General features: G+C 39.2%; 1 protein-coding gene across 4 annotated transcripts in view; it reads left to right on the top strand.

Annotated features, from left to right (window-relative positions):
* DYNC1I1 (dynein cytoplasmic 1 intermediate chain 1) overlaps positions 1-20,167 on the top strand; it is a 333,033-nt gene that overhangs the window by 195,678 nt on the left and 117,188 nt on the right. For all 4 annotated transcript variants that reach the window (XM_024767040.1, XM_024767038.1, XM_024767039.1 and 1 more), the window contains 4 exons: positions 3,528-3,617; positions 9,813-9,975; positions 11,942-12,041; positions 19,595-19,720. In XM_024767040.1, coding sequence (XP_024622808.1) covers positions 3,528-3,617; positions 9,813-9,975; positions 11,942-12,041; positions 19,595-19,720 — 479 coding nt within the window. The remainder of the gene's footprint in view (positions 1-3,527; positions 3,618-9,812; positions 9,976-11,941; positions 12,042-19,594; positions 19,721-20,167) is intronic.

The following is a 20,167-nucleotide window of genomic DNA, read 5'->3' as shown; positions in this document are numbered from 1 at the left end:
AAGAATCTATTTGTTGTTAGTTTTGCTTCCCCAGGATCTTCCCGTGGCTCACGCCTTAACTCCTTGAAGTTTTTGCTCAGTGTGGCCCTTCCTGACCGCTCTATTTAAAATTTCACCTCTTCCTCCCCTTATCAGCATGCCAGATGTCCCTTTTCAGCTTTCTCTGTCCCCATCTCACTTACCTGACACAGTGTATGTTTTGTTTATTTGTTTGTTTGCAGTTTCTCTCCCCTAACTCATGGAAGCTCCATGATATGAGCACAGAATTTTTTTTTTTTTTTTTTGTCTCTCTTGTTCCCTGTCCTGTGCCTGGCACCTGGCACATAGTAAGGGCTCAGTAAATATTTTCTGACATACAAGCGAAGGCAACATTTGTTTGACGGTTTCTCTGTATGGATGTTTGCAACTCTCCTGGTGGTTTAAAAAGCAATTTCACATCAATACTTTTGTTTATTCTCACAATAAATTTGTGTTTTAAGACAGGGTTATTATCCCAATTCAGCAGATGAGGAAAAAGGCCTCAGAGAGTTTCTACGAACTATGTAAAGTCAGGGGCTGGCAAGTGGTAGACTCCAGCCTTGAACTCAGACCAATTACTTCCCTTGAAATGTTGCTCCCACGCAAGCTGCGAATCTGTCTGGCTGAAGGAATACAACAATGCTTTGTAGTAAATGTTGCTGGTCAGGTCTCAGGAGAGTGTATTCCACAAAGTAAATAAGAATAGAGTGTGGGTGTAGCATATATAGTTTTGATAAATAAAGCAACCCATCTGTTTAGCTCTCAAGGGTGTGAAACCTAACTTCTCCTCAGTTGAGTGTTAGATGCGCTGACCTCCGGGAATTGGGAGAGTGAACCATGCGATGTCCACCTCTGAGAGCCTCCACACACCCCTCCTTACCCTGCAGCTGAGCAGCGCACCTGCTGTGCTTCAGGCTTTTCTCCACGACATTTCTGTTTCATGACAGCTGTGGGTAGGGAGGTAGTGTGCATAATGGTTAAAGATCAAATCAGATCAAAACATGCAGAACCAGACAAAACTTGAAGCTCAACGTGGTTGGGAGTTTCTTTGGGGGAAATTACTCTGTCCCCTCACCTATAAAATTAGGTTGGTAGTACCAAGTTCCGATAAATAAATTAGATGATACAAGTAAAGCATTCATCACTGCTTTAGTTGTTATTATTGTATATCTCATTATCTCTTCTACTAGATTATAAGATCATAGAAGGTAAGGCACGCTACTGGCTTTATTAGTTTGCTAGGGCTTGCCATAACAATGTCCTATAAACTGGGCAGTTTAAACTGTAGAAATTGAATGTCTCACAGTTCTGGAAGCTAGAATTCCAAGATCAAGATGTTGGCAGGGTTGGTTCCTTCTGAGGGCTATGAGGAAGAATCTGTTCTATGTCTCTGGTGGTTTACTGGCCAGCCTTGGCACTTCTCAGCTTCTAGAAGCATTCCCCAGTCTTCGCCTTCATCTTCAATGGCATTCTCCCTGCATGTGAATCTGTGTTTAAATCTCCCCTTTTTATAAAGACACTACTCATGCTGGACTTGGTGCCTGCACTACTCCAGCATGCCCTCATCTTAACTAACTATATCTGCAATGACACTATTTCCAAATAAGGTCACATTCTGAGGTACTGGGGGTTAGGATTTCAACATACAAATTTGGGGAGGGGGACACAGTTCAACCCATAACGTGAGCTTTGTCACCTTTGCATTTGTTGTATTTAGTAAGTGCCAGGGAACGGCTGCTGAATCCATTGGATTTAAATACTTGTCTCTAGAAGGTTCAGAGATGGAGCTACTTCCCAGCAGATTAGTGGCCTTTTGAAAATTGCCTCTCCATCCAAGGTTTACCAGAAGAGGAAACTTCCCTCCCGCTAGTGCCTCACTGGGCTTTGTGTTAGGTTTTTGGGTCAGGAAGATACATCATGCCAAGGTGAATATTTTGTTCAGGACCTTCCAAGCTGGCTTTTAATGGGAAGATAGCAGAAATATCTTTATATATAAAGATTTAGATGTGTTATTTATAATTTAACATGTTAAAGGTCTATTTGTCTAAAGATCTGGGTAACAGTGTACTTTTCAAAATTTTAAGTGCACATTTTTGTCTCACAGGTATGTGTTAGTAATAATGCATTAGTAATAACTGTGTTAATGTGTTAATAATGACAGTTTTCCTCAAAAGTGTTTTACATTCTTTCCAATATGTATTTAGTGTGATTATAAAGTAATGATGTTGGTTCCACAATCTACACACATGCATATAGATTACTGTATTTCAGTATCTAAATTGCAATACTATACTTTACATATCCATATTTTTAAAATGGATATTCCATCCACAAATCACTTGCTTAATATAATCAAGAACTTTTACAGCTGCTTTTCAGGCTATACATATTTGTTTGGGCATTTAAATATGCATATAATGCATTCTCTAAGTGGTTAGAGCTGAAATTTTGAGTTACTATAAATCTCAGGATTTATTGTGATGGAAATGGGACTCTCCATAGAGCTTTGGATCTTATAGAACATCTGTAAATATCAATATTTGTTGAATGAATGGATATATGAATGAATGATGGAGGTGGAGGAAGTGAAGTCATTTCTTTTAAACTCCATTTGAGCCAATGAAATCAATATAATACTTGAGTGAAGGTAATATATTTAAAAACCATGGAAGCAAGTTTTAATTTTTTATACTGTTTTATTCCATTAAGTTCGATTTTCTTGTGACACTTTGTCTTGCCCCTCCATCCTGTACACTGTGACTGATGATTTCAAGCACTCTGCACTGAAAGGGACCTCCAAGAAAGGCAGTTTGGGAGGAGAGAGAGAGTAGGAGCACATTTGCGTAGGGCCGGAAGGGCACGGTAACATCTGGCGGTGGTGGCCGACTGGTACCGTTTGTTAGTGCTCATTAAATTCACATTAATGCATGAACTGCTCTGAATGTGTAAATGCCATTTCAGGTTGGTTGCTTTCTCCCAGGCCAATGGCAATGACTTTTGGGGCCCTACCCCAGGTTGTTTACTTGCCAGTGGCATTTGACCTGGGGTCAGACCTGTATTTAACCCTTTCCTGTAGGTCAAAACCAAATTAATTTGGTGAGAATGAAATTGGAAATGAGTCGTCTGTACAGCAGGTGTCCCCTGTGGAGAATGTGCTACAGGTGGAAACATTTTAAGATCTGTTCCTGGCCCATCTCCGAAGAAGCTTCAGAGGTCAGAGAGGCAATTCCAAGACATCCCATGTGGTGAGGGCCTGGAGATGGATGTAGCAGGTGCCGACTCGGGGCGGTTTTCTCAGAAGCGTGGGGTACTTTCAAAGAGGCCCTTTTTGGAGATAATGTATTCATGTATTCATGAACGTATATCTTGGGCATTCATTGTGGACTGATTTACTTAGAAGCCGCCCTAAATGATTGGAACTTTACCCTCTGCCCCTACCTCCCACCATCAGCCAGACACTTTGATTTGAAGGAAAGAATATAATGCCTTTTTCTCTTTGTTTTTTCTAGAGGATGAGGATGATGAGGAAATGGTAGAACCTAAAGTTGGCCAGGATTCAGAACTGGAAAATCAAGACAAAAAACAGGAGGTGAAGGAAGGTATGGTGTGGGAGCTAAATTGCGTCATCATTTTATTGCTGTCTTTTTAACCAACATAAGGGACTATATATAAAGGTAAGTAAAAATTAAATGTATACCTCCTGCGTGGAAGGTTTTCTGTGATTGATCAATACATTACATTTAGCCACATAAACTCTAATCCTTTATTTTTTTGACTGACAGAAGCAAATAAAACACGAACCATCCACAAGTCCAGTCACATTTCCAGTAAAATTATTACGAAATAGCAGTAAAATAAGACACTTGTTATCAATTGACATGTTATCTAGTTCACGCCATCATATATATATTCCTAATGATAACAGTAAAGGAAAGGAGCAGGTATAATTATTATGTCACTAAATTCTGAGGTTTATTCGTGTGATCTACAGAGAAACATTAACCGTGATCATCACTATTAACTATACTATTAAAAGTTTTCCTCCACACTCTGCCCATATCAGAAGGAGGAGCCTTTACATGCTCCAGTGATAACAATGACTAGTACTTATTAGGGGCTTACTAGGTACTTGGCTCTCTCCTTAACACTCCAGAGATAATATGTACCCTTTGCAACATCCTTTTGAAGCAGATACTATTATTTTCCCTATTTTATAGGTAGAGAAATAGGAAAAGGGAGGTTTAAAAACGTACCCATGGATACATAATGTGTAAGTACACGATCCAGGATTTGGAGTTGACTCCAAAGCCTATACACTTGCCCACAAAGCCATCCTCCTGTAATAGCACTGGATTTCAAAAAGCAAGAAAGCAATAATGAAAAAAGAAAAGAAAGGGGAAGGCAAGACATACTATAGCTGATGTTTCCCTAAAAATCTGATTTTGTGTCCCTTTGAGATTTTCAGCCTATGGAGAAAAAGAGAATTTTGAGATTGTCATTCTTATTGAGAAATGGAGTGTCCATGAGAATGGAGTGTAGATTAAAAAGATTCTTCCATATTTCCTACTAAATGTCCCAAGTTTAGAGCAACATAAGTCTAATTAGAATTTCATTTGATTTTTAAATTTTTGATTTGCCCGTGGCTCTGGCGAAGTGCATGGCACATGGTTGTCCCCGGGGACTTTGTAGGCGTGGTCATAGGGACTCACTTCAACCTGCCCAGGCATTGAGTGAGGTGGATTACTGTCAAGTTCCAGGGTACGGCTGTAGGCAGGCAGTAGATTCAGCATCTTTAACAGTGGCGTCCACAGAAGGCACAAGTTCCTCTTTCTGAGAGATTCTAAAAGGATATGATTGAAGCAAGTTCACATTTAAACCTCCTACTAAGAACATGTATATATTTAAGCTGGTGAATAGAATATCATTAACACAGGTGTAGCAAGAGACAAAATAAGTCAAAGTTTACTAAAATACCCTCACCCTTTTTTTTTTTTGCAAAATATCCTTAAGATGTACTGGGTGATAAGAAGCCAGGGTGTATTTTGTGTGTCTTGGCACGGATTCCCTCCTGCCCCCCAACCCCAATTTCCAAATTCTCTTCTCTGGCAAAGCATTGCAACCTCCTTCTTAAGTTCTGAGCAAAAACACCCTCCAGTTTTAACTCTCACTCATGCTTCATGGAATTGATTAAAGTCCTGTTAAAAGTCCAAGAGAAGTTTGAAAGTGCATTTCCTGTTACTGCCGTGCCGTGCATCTTAAGTCTCTATTAATGGCTTTTCTGCAAATTAGCACATAATGGGTTAAAAGCATGTTTATGTTGGCATCAAACTCTCTCTGGCTATTTTTTTTTTAAAGCAAGACAGTATTTTGCAAACTTTTTAAAGAATCTCTAGCAGATACAATCGTGGCGCCATTCATACAGCTGCATGGTAGTCAGGGCTGTGTCAGCACTTCCATAGGAACCCTGAGTTTCAGGGATTTATTACTTATCCATAAACATTTGCTCTGGGCTGAAACTTGACATACACAGTTTCAAACCAGGGAACACATTTTTGAGAAATCTGGCCGTTTTTGGAGTTAAAAAAAAAAAAAGTGCTGAGGGGGAGATGGGAAAAAAAATCAGTGCTCACTAGCTTTTGACATTTTTGCCCATGTGACATCAAAAATGCATTAAACAGTAAAGAAATATGGGTTTGATTTATTACTCTTCTCACTCTTTTTTCCACATCAGAGTAGGGAAAACAGCAGGTAGCTTTTAGCTTTTAATAAAATTTTAGGAAATTTCTATATGTGAGTGTCCTAGTATCTTCATGTTTAGAGATTTAAAGCAACAGAATTGGAAATGTGACTCTTGTAAATGCACATTAACTCATAAACCTCACATTAACTTCAGAGAAGGACATCATTCTTTATTAGTTTGGTTTGGTTTTCTTCCTCTTGTTTTTGAACTGATTTCACTGTAAAATTCAGTAAGAGCTACTGTCCCTATTTAATCTGATTGAATATTTATGTGGGTTTACTTATTTATTTTTTAATCTTTTTGACATATTCTTGAAAAATATTTAAAAGATGTAATTTTTATATTGAAATTTAAAGCTATATCATTGAAACAAGGCAAGACATTTCTGAAATGGATATTTTAAAAATTACTTTTGACCTAAAGATGAGATTGTAAAATACTCAATATAAATTGTGGATTCCATTACAGATTTTACATTTTTACAGAGAAAAAACATCCAGGAACTCTAGAAATCAAAAGCTATAGTGTCTAGTAAATAGAGTAAATCAAAAAGAAATTGAAAAAGTACACATTCAGGTCAATAAGAAAAGTTAAGAAGCATAGCAAATAGGATAGAATCAACATGAGAGACACATAAAAAAGGATTTTCATGTACAGTACCAAGACAATTAACATTTCTATAATAAAAAGAATTAAAAGTAGACCCTAAAATAAAATTCATACTAGATTTTAATTTTACAGGCCATGAATTCATAGAATTAGGCAGTTCTCTAAACTTTGAGTTTCATGACTCTAGTACATGGTTTTCGTACTTCTTATTCAAGCTAAATATAACTGTTCAGGTAAATTTTGGTAAGTTTGAAAATTGTGCTGTCATTGGCTCATATGTAAGTCATATCCATGTGTACTACTTTTCCTGAAGAATCTTTATTTCTTAAAAAAGGTCACTTTAAATGCATAAAATATTGTTAGCTCTTGGCAGAAATACTCCATGTTGCAAAAACAAACAACAAACCTGCTATAATAGCAATTTCTGCTTAACTTGTAAGAAAAATCAAACATTATCATTGCCCTTGTTTTGCGCTGTTACGCCTGTTGCTATTAAATTACTTCCTACCTTTTTATGCAGAGAAGATGTTGAAAATAATTCTTTAGGTTCCAGGGATAGGGAAAAGCTGAAGAAACAGAGATTTTAGGGAGAATTTGGGGTCTCTCCTGGAGTAATACAATTCTGATTTTAATTGTTTATGCTTATATTTTAAATTTTGTGGACTCCATTAATCAACTAATTTTTTTTTCATGAAATATGATGTCTGGAGAGGTTTTACCTCCAAATACAGATTTTGGTTGTGGTTCCTGGATACTCCATTATGTTTTCATTACATTGTAATAACACATCAATTTAAAGACTTTTAAATATGAGAGGTTTGGGGTTTTAGCGAAAATAACTGTAGCTCTGTTTAACTCCTAAGTTGAATATTGTTTATGACTTTTAAAAAGTACTCATCCGCACATGCATCTTATTATTTTGTGCTAACAAATCATGTCATTTGATCCCTGTTAGACATCAAAGCTTAATATAAAATATGCTCTTTGTTTTGCTTCAGTAGCAATTTAATTTCAAGCCAAATATTGTATTGCCAAACATAATATCTGGAGACGCTACTGCTTCACTTACCTGAACTTGGCCTCTGCAAATACACTTTGATCAGCCATTTATGTTTCTCTTAGAGAAGAAGTTGTATGTCTTGAAAGCTGAGATCAAAATGACAGTAAGCTACAGGGAAGAAAAAGATTACAGAAAATTACACAGGAACTGTTTTTTATTCAAGGTAATGGACCTGTAAGGAAATATACAGGTGGAATACAAGTAGCTCAAAAAGATAAACAGAGAATAGAATAGATATTTTTAAAATGTAAAAACAGGAATAAAGGGAAAAAATTCCTATATCTCTGCTTAATTTCAAGTGTGTCTCAAGTCATCCATCAGCATTGACAAAAGCCGAATGAAGCTTTTAAAATAAGACATTCTTCTTGGTCCTGTAGCATCCTTGTTTAGTGAAGTTTATTTATTTATATAACAGTACTGACCAAAACAAAAGGACCCTAGTGTTTTCCCCTTTACCTAGTTACATTTAGTAGTTTTACTGTTTTCTTGAACTTATATCAGGGTGAAAAAACTCAAATGCCTCATTTATGGGTGCTTTAGAAAGTAGACTAATTATATATAACTGCTAATTATTGAATGCTGAACTATTTGTCAGTATATTTAAGTCTTAAACCAGACTTAAAGTTTAGGTATCATTGCCTCATTTTATGGATAACACTGCAGCTTAGAGAGCTTTCATTGATTAAAGAATCCAAGCTAGCAAATGGCGGAGTAAGTCTTGGATTCCAGGCTGGTTTTGTAGAGTTCTTGTTATCTACAGTTTACACATTGCCCACTTCACCATTTCTCAAACTAGTGTCTGTGCAGCATTGCTCAGCAGTTGTTGATGGAGGTTTTTGGAGAGTCCCAAACACATGGGCACATTTAGGGCTCTGGAAACTTCAGCAACAAAGAAATATTTCTGGCTATATTTAGGGCTGCTAGAAACACCAGGGTGAGCTGTATTTGGAGATAATCTTCTGCTGTAGTGGATGAATCATGTTTTTCCACTTCTCAAGGTGTGAATCAACTACATCATAATCATTCTAATTTCTTGTACAAATACAGACCCTGGAGTCTTTCCAGACCTCTTATGCCTTTCAGTCTGGGGCAGGGGAGGGGAGGCCAGAAGGGGAAAGACATTATGAACATTAAAAGCTTGAGATCTACTTCCATGGCTCTGCAGGAGGGCTTCTTGACAGTTCAGATTTCTCAGGACAGTGGCTTCAAGATACCATTAATCAAATCAAATAACACTTCCATAAAACATTATGCTATAGGTGGCTATACCTAAATGATTCCTCTGACCATGTGGCCAGGTAGAAATCGGTCCTGGTTATCAGGATGGTTGTGGAAGTGTTTGGGAAATTCTGTGGGTGAGTCATTCCACCAGGGACCCCTATGGTTTTAATGCACTACCTTCCTCCTGTAGCTTAAACTCCAGGAGCTTCTGGTCCTACTGGAAGGGTAATTGATCAAACATTTATTGAAGTCTCTCTGCACAAAAGTTGAACTGAGGTTCCTGAAGAACCATAGAGGTTCAGCTGACAGTTTCTGCCCTTAGGGATTTCTCACTCTGGGGGAGTTCCTAATCCTTCCTCTATAGTTTTATGTAAACCCTGCTACTGAAGGAACAGTTTATATAACCTAATCGTGACTCTGAGGTGAGCTGACTTTCAGACACTATGACATATTGCTAGTTATTTAATCTCTCTTTGCCTTATTTTGTATCTTCAAATTTAGTCTTATAAGATTAATCATGCTGGAAAAGTAAGGCATAGTAACAATTATGAGGTGTCTTATAGCATTTATTTGTTCCATGTGTTTGTTTAAAAGCAGAAGATACCTTGGGTAAAGGTGCGTTTGGAAGGACACGTTTCAGTTTTCGAGGAGAATCTATATAACAATCAATCAGTCTTATCAAGTAACTATCTAAAATAAAATGAATTTATCAGTAGAAAGAGGAAAGGTGCTATCTAGATCATATTATAGGTAGTTCTTAATTATTTAGTATGTGCAGCTTTACAATCTGATATACATGGTTTTATAGATTTCTCTATTATGTACTATTTGAGCTGTTTTTCAAGTTCAGTTCTAAAGAAAATAACGTTCAGAACTCATTGTTAAAACACACCAATCATTTTCATTTGTAATATTTTTCAACTCTTCAAAATAGTAATTAGTCCAGATATGAAATCTTTTTGTCAAATTGTCAGTGAAGACATCTTCAAAAACCTTTGATGTGAATTTAAGAGTAATTTAGAATTAATATTAACAATGGTTTATTTCACTGTGTCTTATCACTCTTTTGATAAGCAATGTCTTTCAAGAGTTGGATTCCTCTTGAAATGTTTTAATTATCCCTTTTTTTTTTTTCTTTCCCAATAATCTCTTTTACATAAATAGCTCCTCCAAGGGAGCTGACAGAGGAGGAAAAACAGCAGATCCTTCACTCAGAGGAATTTCTCATCTTTTTTGATCGGACAATACGGGTAATTGAAAGAGCGCTGGCAGAAGACTCCGATATCTTCTTTGACTATAGTGGTCGAGAGTTAGAGGAAAAAGATGGGTTAGTTTCTTGTGTGCATTTAAAAAAATACTGTGATAAGTTCTCTGTTGATTCTAAATTCACTTATGTTTTGAGTAGGCAAGTTCCAAGCCTAACAAATCAGAAGAGTATGAAATTCCAGAGCTGATCTTGCTGAACAGCTTTGACTAAGGGCGTTGGTTATGACTTCTGGCTTAGAGTTTCCTTGTAATTATCATGTGCTTCCATGAAATGCTTTTGAACTTGATATCTGGGGAACAGCCCAGGTGATAGAGACTGGCAGAGTCATGTACATTGTCCTCTGAGAAAACATAAGCAGCAAAAGGAGATTTGTGTTATATCCAGTAGATCTATTTTTGATGTCTAAGCAAACAGGAAGCCGAAGAAAATAAACATGAGATATGGGAGACCTTAACTGATGTGGGAGACAGCAAACAGAGACTGGCAACTCTTTCCTCTTTTGATGCCATAAGATTATGTGTATATGCCTTTTAGGAAATACAAGTGCCGTTTACTTTTAACTAACCATTAGAAGTAAATGGCCCCAAATGACTTTCCCTGTGACTGCAACAAATGTATTACGTTCGGCAGGGGCTGTCAACCATCTTCGTGTGGATAATTGGAGGCACTTTATGAGCTTTGTGAGCGATATAGCTGGTTTTTAGCCACCAATTTCTTTTGGCCAAGAACAACATGAAAAGATGAGATTACCTGCCTTTTTCATTAGACCTGACATTTTACTACTTCTAAAATTCAAATACATTGTCAAAGGCCAACCTGTCATCGTTGAAGATGCTCAAGGCAATATAACCGTGGCTCTGAAAACAGTTTCAAAAGGGAGTTCTAAAAATGTTCTAAACAGTCAACAGCATCATTAGACTACATCAAAGAGAATAATATTTGGAATATATGTGTTATATTTGTTTTCTTTTAAAAAGCCATTACTCTATGGCTCAGTTAGTTTGCTGAGTTCTCTTTCCCTCTGGGTGTCTGGTACAGTGTTATACTGGGCTCCTGGCAGATATCTGGGGGCACGTACCTCTTGCCTGAGTTTGCAGTGGTGGAGCTGAGAAAAGGATATCAGGGGGAAAAAAAAAGTCATAATAAGTCAGCTGCTTGGAGCCCAAGTACCTAATCTGAGGTCAAGTCACCCAGTCTGAACAAGAACTATATAGGGCAAGTGATACAGGGTGCAAAGCAATGGAATGAAGCAAATGAACGGAAAAAAAAGGGTGAGTGTGGAAGAATTCCTGAACTGAAGCCCAAGGAGTATAGGCAGCTTTTTATGCAGATCCCATAGCTGCTGACACAGAACAAGCATGACTCAATTTAAACACTCGGTCTTGTGGAGCGAATGCATGACCAGTGCAGAGTTCTTCAGAGGAGGTTTTGCAGCCAGTTGAATATCAGGCAAGTAAACAGTAGCCAAAGTGTAATCTTCCTCCACCCAGGTGATATTTTGGTCTGTGTTAAGTACCTAAGGTGTTTGGTGAATCCCTCATTCCCCAGCAGGCCTGTCTCACTGTAGAACTTTTCACTTGCTATTGAGCAAGGAGGCAACTGCCACCTTCAATCGGAAATTACAGGTAAAGAGAGACATGCATGTCATTTCTGGTCTAAGGCCAGATAAGGTGGTATTGATACCAAAGACTCTCCAAATGTGCTGCGCTTCCTTGCGAGCTGGGAGATTTCTTGTAAACTCTGATTCAAGGCAGAGCTTATTAGGGGGAGGAGAATGCTTTAGAACTGCTCAAGATAGGAACCTGAAACAAATTTGACATTTCACACCAGGCTTGGAACAACATGTGGGAACCTTTTCTGGGCCAGGTTAGAGAGAGCTTTGCAGAAAGGAGATCACCTTTAGTTTATTTACGATCAGAGTTTGCTGTCTAAGTTGATGCTTTGGCTTTAGAGAGTATCGTGCGCCATGCTCTCGCCATTTCATTCTTTCAGTATGAGCACTAGTTTGATGTTTAAACCCTCCTAGGGATGTCCAGGCTGGAGCCAACCTTTCTTTCAATCGTCAGTTCTACGATGAGCATTGGTCCAAGCACCGAGTAGTCACTTGTATGGACTGGTCTCTCCAGGTAAGGATGGTTGCTGGGATGGGACAAACTGGACTTGTGTTCTCATGGCATTTGTATTTTAAAAAAAATAAGAGAGAATTGCTCCACTATTTTGGATGTGTTCACTAACCTGCAATTTTTTTCTGTGCCTATTGGTTTTCTTTCTCATTTTACTGAAGTTTCAGTTTAAAATTTGCACTCTCTTATTCATACACATTGAGTACTTACTAGGGACCAGACGAAGAGCCAGGCCATTCTGTCCATGAAACTGCTCTCACTAAAGTCACCAATGATTTCCTACTTGTCAAATCCATGTGAATATTTTAAAGCCTTAATCTGCCCCGACCTCTCTTTGTCATCCAGCTTTGTTGACTTCCCCGTACTTCTAAAAATATTATCCTTCCACTGAGTTCCACAGCTCGACTCTCTTTCAGTTCTCGAACTCCTCCAAGACTTCTTTTTCCTCTCCTACCCTCATGGTCCTCGTGGTCATGCCCTCAACCTTTACTCTTCTCGACGTGCTCTCTGTGGGAGATCTCTTCCACTGCTATGGATTCAACCACCACGTGGGCAGCCTTTTTCTATCCCCCGCCCAATCTCCCTCCTGAATTCCACTTTACACACCAGACAGATCCATTCAGGTGTCCCATAGAATCTCAAACTAATCACTAACTCATTATTTCCACACGTCTGAAATCCTATTTTTGCTTCCTCCATTCTCTGTTAAAGCCATCACAATATACCCAAGGACCTAAAGCAAAACTTTCGTCATTAACATTAGAAACTTTCTCTCCCTTATCTCCCAGACCCGGTCTGTCACCAAGACTGTCCGTTTCGCCGCTCATATATTCATCATCTTACACCTGTAGTACTGCTAACCTTCTTGTGTTCTTTCTACATCCAAACTTGTCCACCTATAGTTTTCCCTCTAGACATCTAGCCAAATAATCTTTCGAAAAACGCACATCTGATCACTTCACTCCCGGGATTAAAACTCCCTATTGCCTGCAAGAAAAAAAAAATCTAAACACCCTAGTGCAGCATTCATAGTGAAAGCAGGCGGATTTACCAAAAGCCGATTTAATGGCCTACTCAGTTAGTGTATAATTTACCCGGCACTGAATAGTTAAATAATGCACGTAAAGGTACACAGCCTAATTGTGGTGAGGTCAGAATATGAACTCAGGTGGTCTGACTCCTGAGCTCACATTCTTGATCACCATGCTGCGTCCCCTCCTGTAATGACAATGACATAATAGCAATGAGGGAAATAGGGATGATAAGTACTGGGCATTTATGCACAGTGCAGTTTCTGTTTTCTTACAGTCTGTGCTTTTATTGGGAATAATTATCATGGCTAGCTTTTAATTTGTGTTTCTTATATACTAAGCACTGTGCCAGCTGCTCTGGAGGCATTGTCTTATTTCACCCTCACAACATCAAGTGAGGCAGCCACTGTTACTATTTTAATTTTATAGCTGAAGAAATTGAGGCTCAGAGCAACTAAGTATCTTACTAACCGTCCCTCAGCTAGGATGTGGTACAGCAGGGCTTTGAACCCAAGTCTTCCAGCACTTTCAGGCATATGCTCTTTACCAGTGCCTCCCACAAAGGGCTTATGAATCTGGAACCGAAAGAGGTTCTAAGGGCTGAGTGACGTAGGGCCGAGAGCAAGTGCTTTCAGGATTCAGTGGAGGTTGGAGTCTGTCTCTGGTTGGACAGGGCATCTTAGAAGACTGGGATTAGACAAATGGAGGGGAGAAGAGTGTGTTCTAGGCAGAGCAGTAAAGCAGGTGATGTGAAGAGCCCCATTTAGTCATGTTGAGAACAGGAACACTGAAGAGGAATGTAAACCCCTGCAACCAGACTGTCAGCAGCCACAAAGTGGGCAAGTGATCTCTCCCCTTGAATCTCTTTTTACATCCAAACAAGACAGCACGCAGGGCATGGTCGTGCAGAGGCTAATACAGGCAGGGTGTGCCCAGCCACTTCCCGCCAGTGCGTGGGTGCTCTGTGAGCACGCTCGGGTGTGTGTGCAGAAAGCAGATCCAAGGCTGAGGAGACACTTAGCTCGGCTTGTTCACTTGTTCAGAGCCTGGAAATTACACAGGAACCTTATCTGACACATTCCTCAAAGGCAGGTTTCACTGATAACTCTCCCTGAGGAGGCAGCAGGGGGCTCACCAGTGGGGCTGGTCCCTGCCTGGCCTCAGCGTGTGGTGGGCCCTATTGCCTGTAGATAGGTTTGTTTCCACACAGGATCTTGTGTGTCGTTTTTGTTGCAGGAGGTGAAACTGGAAAGGGCAGAAACTCCCCCATAGAGAGACTGCATCTGTTTTTCCCCATTTTTCTGTAACCTGCCATCTACACTGTGGGGAAGGGGTTTGCATTTCTGAAAAATGTATTTTCTTTGGAGCATAAGAAACAGGAATTAGAGCCCTTACATCATAACAATTTTGGGGTTCAAAGGACCAGGTTGACATACGTATGGAATGAAGAGACTTTCTGAGTGAATCTACATGCAATCCAGTGATATTAAGAAAGAAGAAAAGGATAGAGGCATTGTCTTAGCGTCTAGTAGAGGCATGTATGCTTAGGATGATTATGAATGGAACAGAATGGAACAGAGGGGAAAAAAGGAAGAAACTGTAAGATTCCTGCATAGCTTTGCTGTGACCTCTTGTACTTCTTAAACAAGAACACTTTAACTTTGCGATATTTGCAAAATATCCACCAAACATTATTCCCTGGAAGACATTTGGGTGCTTGGGGAATTATGTCAACTTTGCTATTCATTGAATATCGTTTAGCACAGGGGGTCAATAATACTATCCACATATCACATGACAGATTTGGCAGACATATACAAAACCAGACTTATGATCTCACTCCCACCATGTATATTCCTCTCATATGTAAGTTGCATCCTCGAACCTTGGAGTCATCCAAGATACAAAGCCAAGTCGTTTTTTTTTTTTAATTGAAGTAAAGTTGATTTACAATGTTGTGTTAATTTCTGCTGTACAGCAAAGTGATTCAATTATACATATATATACATTATTTTTATATTCTCTTTCATTATGGTTTATCATAGGATATCGAATATAGTTTCCTGTGCTATACAGTAGAACCTTGGTGTTTATTCATTCTCTATATAATAGCTTACATCTGCTAACCCCAGCTTCCTACTCCATTCTTCCCCCATCCCTCTTCAAGTAATTTTTGATAGCTCATTTAATTGCAAAACCCAATCAAATTTACGGTAGTAAAAAGACCCCCACTGTGATCAATTCAAATCCACTTACATGTGGAGTTGATACCTACTTTATGTCATGGCCTCCACTTTGTGCTTATATTAGGAAATAGCTTCCTAACTGGTCTCCCTGCCTCAATTCTCTACACTGTTGAGTCATTGTAAGTACTTTTCCAGTTTACTATTTGTAAAGATTACTTATTTGCTCTCAGTGTCACCTTGAGCAAATTACCTGACTTTTCTTGGCTTAAGTTTCCTCACTCATAAAATGATAATTGTACCTAGCTCACATGCTTATTGTATTAAATGAGTAAATGTATTTAAAACACTTCGAGTTTTAAAACTGTCTAGTATATAAAAAATACTGAATAAATGTTAAAGTAGTGGTAGAATTAGTAGTAGTAGTAGTTGGAGTGTATGACTCCCAGAGTGAAGTCTAAAATCATCAGCCTGTACTCAGTGACTTCTGTGAGGATGCCCTGAGGCATCTGCAGCCCTTTTATCTTTTTCATCTCTTCCTATCACCTGCCTCCCAGCCAGGTGCTATAACCTACTGTCTCCTGAATATGATCTCCACTGCATTAGTCAAGAAAACTTTACCCCTGGCTACTTTAAGGAAAAAGGGAAATTTATTCGAGAGCTACTAGGGTGCTCAGGGAATCCACGGAAGAGATGATGAACGGGAACTCAGGAGTATAAATCTGAGCAGCTTGAGAGGCTTCACCAATAAGATGCTGTCGTAAGCTGACTCATTTGCCAGCCCATGGGTTCTGTGTCTCAGCTCAAAAGTTACAGTAGCCAAGTTAGAGAATGTGATTGCCCCAGCTGGGTCAGGTATGAACCCTGCAATGAATTAATTGTCCCTGGGAAGTTAGACACCTGTGTATTGAGGTAATCTCCAAAGATTGGGAGAATCACTGTGAACCAGGCAGACACCCAAGAGAGATTTCCCGCATCAATATTTACCTGACTCTACAATATTTACCCTCGTCTATACTCTCCTCTCACTTCTCTCCTAATCACCTAGCCATTTAACAGGGCCCAATCAAGTCTCATTTCTTCTCAGAAGTCCTTTCCAATATCTCTCCCTACCATACCCCGTTCCAACTAAAGTAGTTATTTTCTCCTCTGTGCTTTGATAGACCTCCTTTTGTATCTCCATCTTAGCATGTTCTGCTTTTATATTTGTGTTGTTGTTATTCATACATGTGTCTCACCTCCCTCTGCTAAGTGATGAGCTCCTATAAAGCAAAGCATGTTACTGTTGAAATTCGTGTCCCACATTTTACCTGGCACCAGTGCCTCTCATATGCATGGGGGGAGGGGGCACTTGACGCATGCCACAGTGGGCTGGAAGGGACATGGTCTTTGAAACCAAATAGACTTCAAGCAGGGCCTCACTTTATCATTTATTAGCAACTTAACTTGGAACAAGTTCCTTACCCGGGGACCCTTGGCTTCTTTGTCTGTAGAAGTAGGAAAACCATTGCTTACTTTAGAGAATTGTAAGGATCAAATGAGTGAACATGTTCCACAGCCCAGTGTCTGGCACATAATGGCACTTAAAACATGTTGGTTCCTTCCTCGCCAATAAATGTCAGATTTTATTTCTTTATAAGAAAAAGCAGCTTGAGAGCAGATCTGGTAATTTCCGGGTAAAATTCTCCTAGGTTAAATATTAGATAATTCAGCCCCGTGAGCAGTCACAAACTTCCTAGCAGTTAATATTCTCTTTAAGATAATAATTTTAACCTTTAAAGTTTAAATAATCGTGCAGAGATTTACTACTTTTTATTGGAAAATAAGAAAATATGATTAGTCATGTTCAAACAAACATACTAGAGGAGACTTTGAAATCACAAACACTTTCAAGAGATAAGAGTTAATCAGTATCTTTAGGCCTTTTGATCCTAGTTATAGATATTTCACCAAAAGCATTTCACTGGTATTTTACAGAAATTCTCCTTGTTTTCTAAAGGAGTTTTAAACGCAATAATGTAAAATATTTTTTTTAATGAAAAAAGAAGAACTGCAAGTGGGAGCCAGCGATGAGACCCAGATGTGGAGCTGTGGGATATTATTCCAGACACATCTGGCTGTCCATTGGCCACTATGGTAGTGGTGTTGATGTTTATAGAGTTGCCTTTTCACATGTGACATAGTTAAACTTCAGATGGACAGTCTGGAGACTTCTGTGTTTATCTGGATGTTAGTTTCTTTGAATGGGCTTTGAATCAAAGGCCTTTCTTAACAGGCCTTTGATTCATGCGCTGAGGAGTGTTTTCTAATAAAGAATGATTACTTTCCCCTGGTGGCCACATACGTGTGTGTCGTTGTAGGCTTATACTTTCTCTGTACCAACTGGCGAGTTGTAACTCTCTGCAGCTTTCTTAAGTTGAGGGAGCTCAAAGAATGACTACAATCACATAGAAGACTTAGGTTTAATTATTTTTGATAGAAAAAAAGTTGATGTTCAAATTTATACAGACAATCTTATGTTAAATATATGCAGTGTAGTGAAAAAGAAGGGAAAAATTACCTGTGAGCAGAGACTGATATGATCTGCTATAATCCTGATGCTATTTTTAACGGAGCTGCCTTATGGGAATCCCAGGTAGGAATGACATTTTCATGAAATGTACTCTAACTCCTAAATACCTGCCATGAGATTCAGCCTCAGTTTATTTATAACACTCAGCATAGAGTTCAGGTATGGTGAGTAGGTATTTCTACTCACTGTAGAGTCCTCTTTGTTACTTTACTACTTGTGTTTCTTTTACTTCAGCTTTTAATTGTTGGTGTTATTTAACAACAAAGGATTAAAGATAAGGTCTTGCCGCTGAGCACAGGGTTACTAACATAAGAAAGAGCATTTGTAATTCAACAGATTTTGGCACAAGTTTATTGTGCTAGGACTTACTATACTCTGGATTCAGAGGTCAATAAAAACAAGTCCCTATACTCAAAGAGCTTACAGTCTAGTAACAGACATAGACCAGGAGAAGCCATAATACAGTTTGACAGGGGCTTTAATAGGGGGACACACATAATTGCTAAGGGAGCTGATGAGAGGCAAGGAGGGGTGGTGGATAGTTAGATAGGATTGTCTGGAGGACTTGGTGTTAACGATGTAACCAACACAGAAGAGGCATTCCAATGAGAGTGAGTATCAGACTCATGGTACAGAGGCTGTACCTATGAACCTCAGAACTAGCCCAGTGAGGCTGGGTCATAGAGTGGGGTTGGGAGGAGGGAGGGAAGGTTGTAAGAGATTAAGCCGAGAAAGTAGAAAATAACAGATGATGAAGGATTCTATATGACCTGCATTTTATCTTGAAAGTAATGATGAGCCATTAAAGTATTTTAAGCAGAGGAGTGACTTAGCCAAATGTATGTTTTGTAAAATCATATTGACAAAGGATGAAGAGTGGAGTAGGTGAGGGTAGGGCATGGCAAGTCTGGAAGCAGGAAGCCATTTAAAAAACTGTTGTCTTCATCCAGACAAGAAATTCATTTAGGAGCCCTCTGATCTTAAGGAGAGAAAGAAAACATGCATTTGAATTACCATTGAGGAAGTAGTGAAACACAGTATATGAAGATGAGAAAGAGGGAGGAGTAAAAAATGAACTTGGAGTGTCTGGCCTGGACAGCTAGGTAATGTCAGTGCAAAGCACTAAAGGGATGAATGTTGGAAGAGGGAATGTTGAAAGAGCAGTAGGTTTTTGTAGAAGGCAACAAGCTCGCTTTCCTAGGCACTGCATCTGACGTGTCTATGGACAGCCTTGAGAAATCCCCAGTAGCTGTAAAATCTGCACCTCAGAGAGAAATCAAGCCTAGAGGTAAAGATTTGAACATTGTCAATGTATTAATGCTTATTAAAGCTATTGATGAGTTCACGCAGGGACAGTGTGTCGATAGAGACAAATAAGGGCAGAAAACAGCCCCCCTTGGAATATAGGTAATAGAAGAAACTGTAGGGACTGAAAAGAGTGGTTTGGAAGAAGATCAGGAGAGAAAGATGTCATGGAAGCCAACATAGGAGAAAGGAGGGAGTAGCCCAAATGTCACATAACCCAGAGAGGTCCAGCAGAGCATGCAGTTTAGTAGTCATTGGTGACTATGGCAGCACACGTGGAACGTTTGTTGGGAGTAGAAACCAGATTGCAGTGGGTTGAGACGTGAAATTGGTATTAAGTATGCCACAGCTTAAAAAGAAAGTGCCATTTAAAGTATGTAATATAGCATGTGTCTGTTGGAATAAGAATGTTTTCCTTGTGTCGTCATCTTGGCATAAGCCATCCTTGTGACCTCTTCCATCCAGTACCCCGAGCTGATGGTCGCTTCCTACAACAACAACGAAGATGCTCCCCATGAACCAGATGGAGTGGCCTTGGTTTGGAACATGAAGTTTAAGAAAACCACACCAGAATACGTCTTCCACTGTCAGGTAGGAGTCAGCAATGTAAAAAAAACTTATATCTCCTGCTAGACCAAATATAGTTCATACTGCCTCGCATCTGTTTTATGTGGAGAGGAAGAACTGAGTTTAAAAATGGAATTGTTGACAACTTTGGAAAATTCCCCCACAGTAACCTAATGTCTGGGGAAAGTGGCAACCCTCTCCAAACAGTTCAGAAACCTAGTTGGGGACTGTGTGTCATTTTCTTTCCATTTAAAACAGCCCCCATGAGGATGAGTTTATAAAGAGCTCACACTTAGGAAGAAATCCGGGTGTACCACTTCCTCTGCTTAGCAGGAACATATGCTTGCCCACCCTCGTGGACACCCTCAAAACAGTACCATTTCAAGTTCCCTCCTCTCTCTGAAATGCAATTCAATGGGATTTTGCCAGTTTTAAGTTTACGGGCGCCATCTTGCTTTACAGGTAATAATA

The sequence above is a fragment of the Neophocaena asiaeorientalis genome, unplaced genomic scaffold (genome assembly GCF_003031525.2).
Source record: "Neophocaena asiaeorientalis asiaeorientalis breed wild unplaced genomic scaffold, Neophocaena_asiaeorientalis_V1.1 scaffold70, whole genome shotgun sequence".
Classification (NCBI taxonomy): Eukaryota; Metazoa; Chordata; class Mammalia; order Artiodactyla; family Phocoenidae; genus Neophocaena; species Neophocaena asiaeorientalis.
Note: the sequence above shows the minus strand (reverse complement) of the source record. Positions and strands in the feature narration are given on the sequence as shown.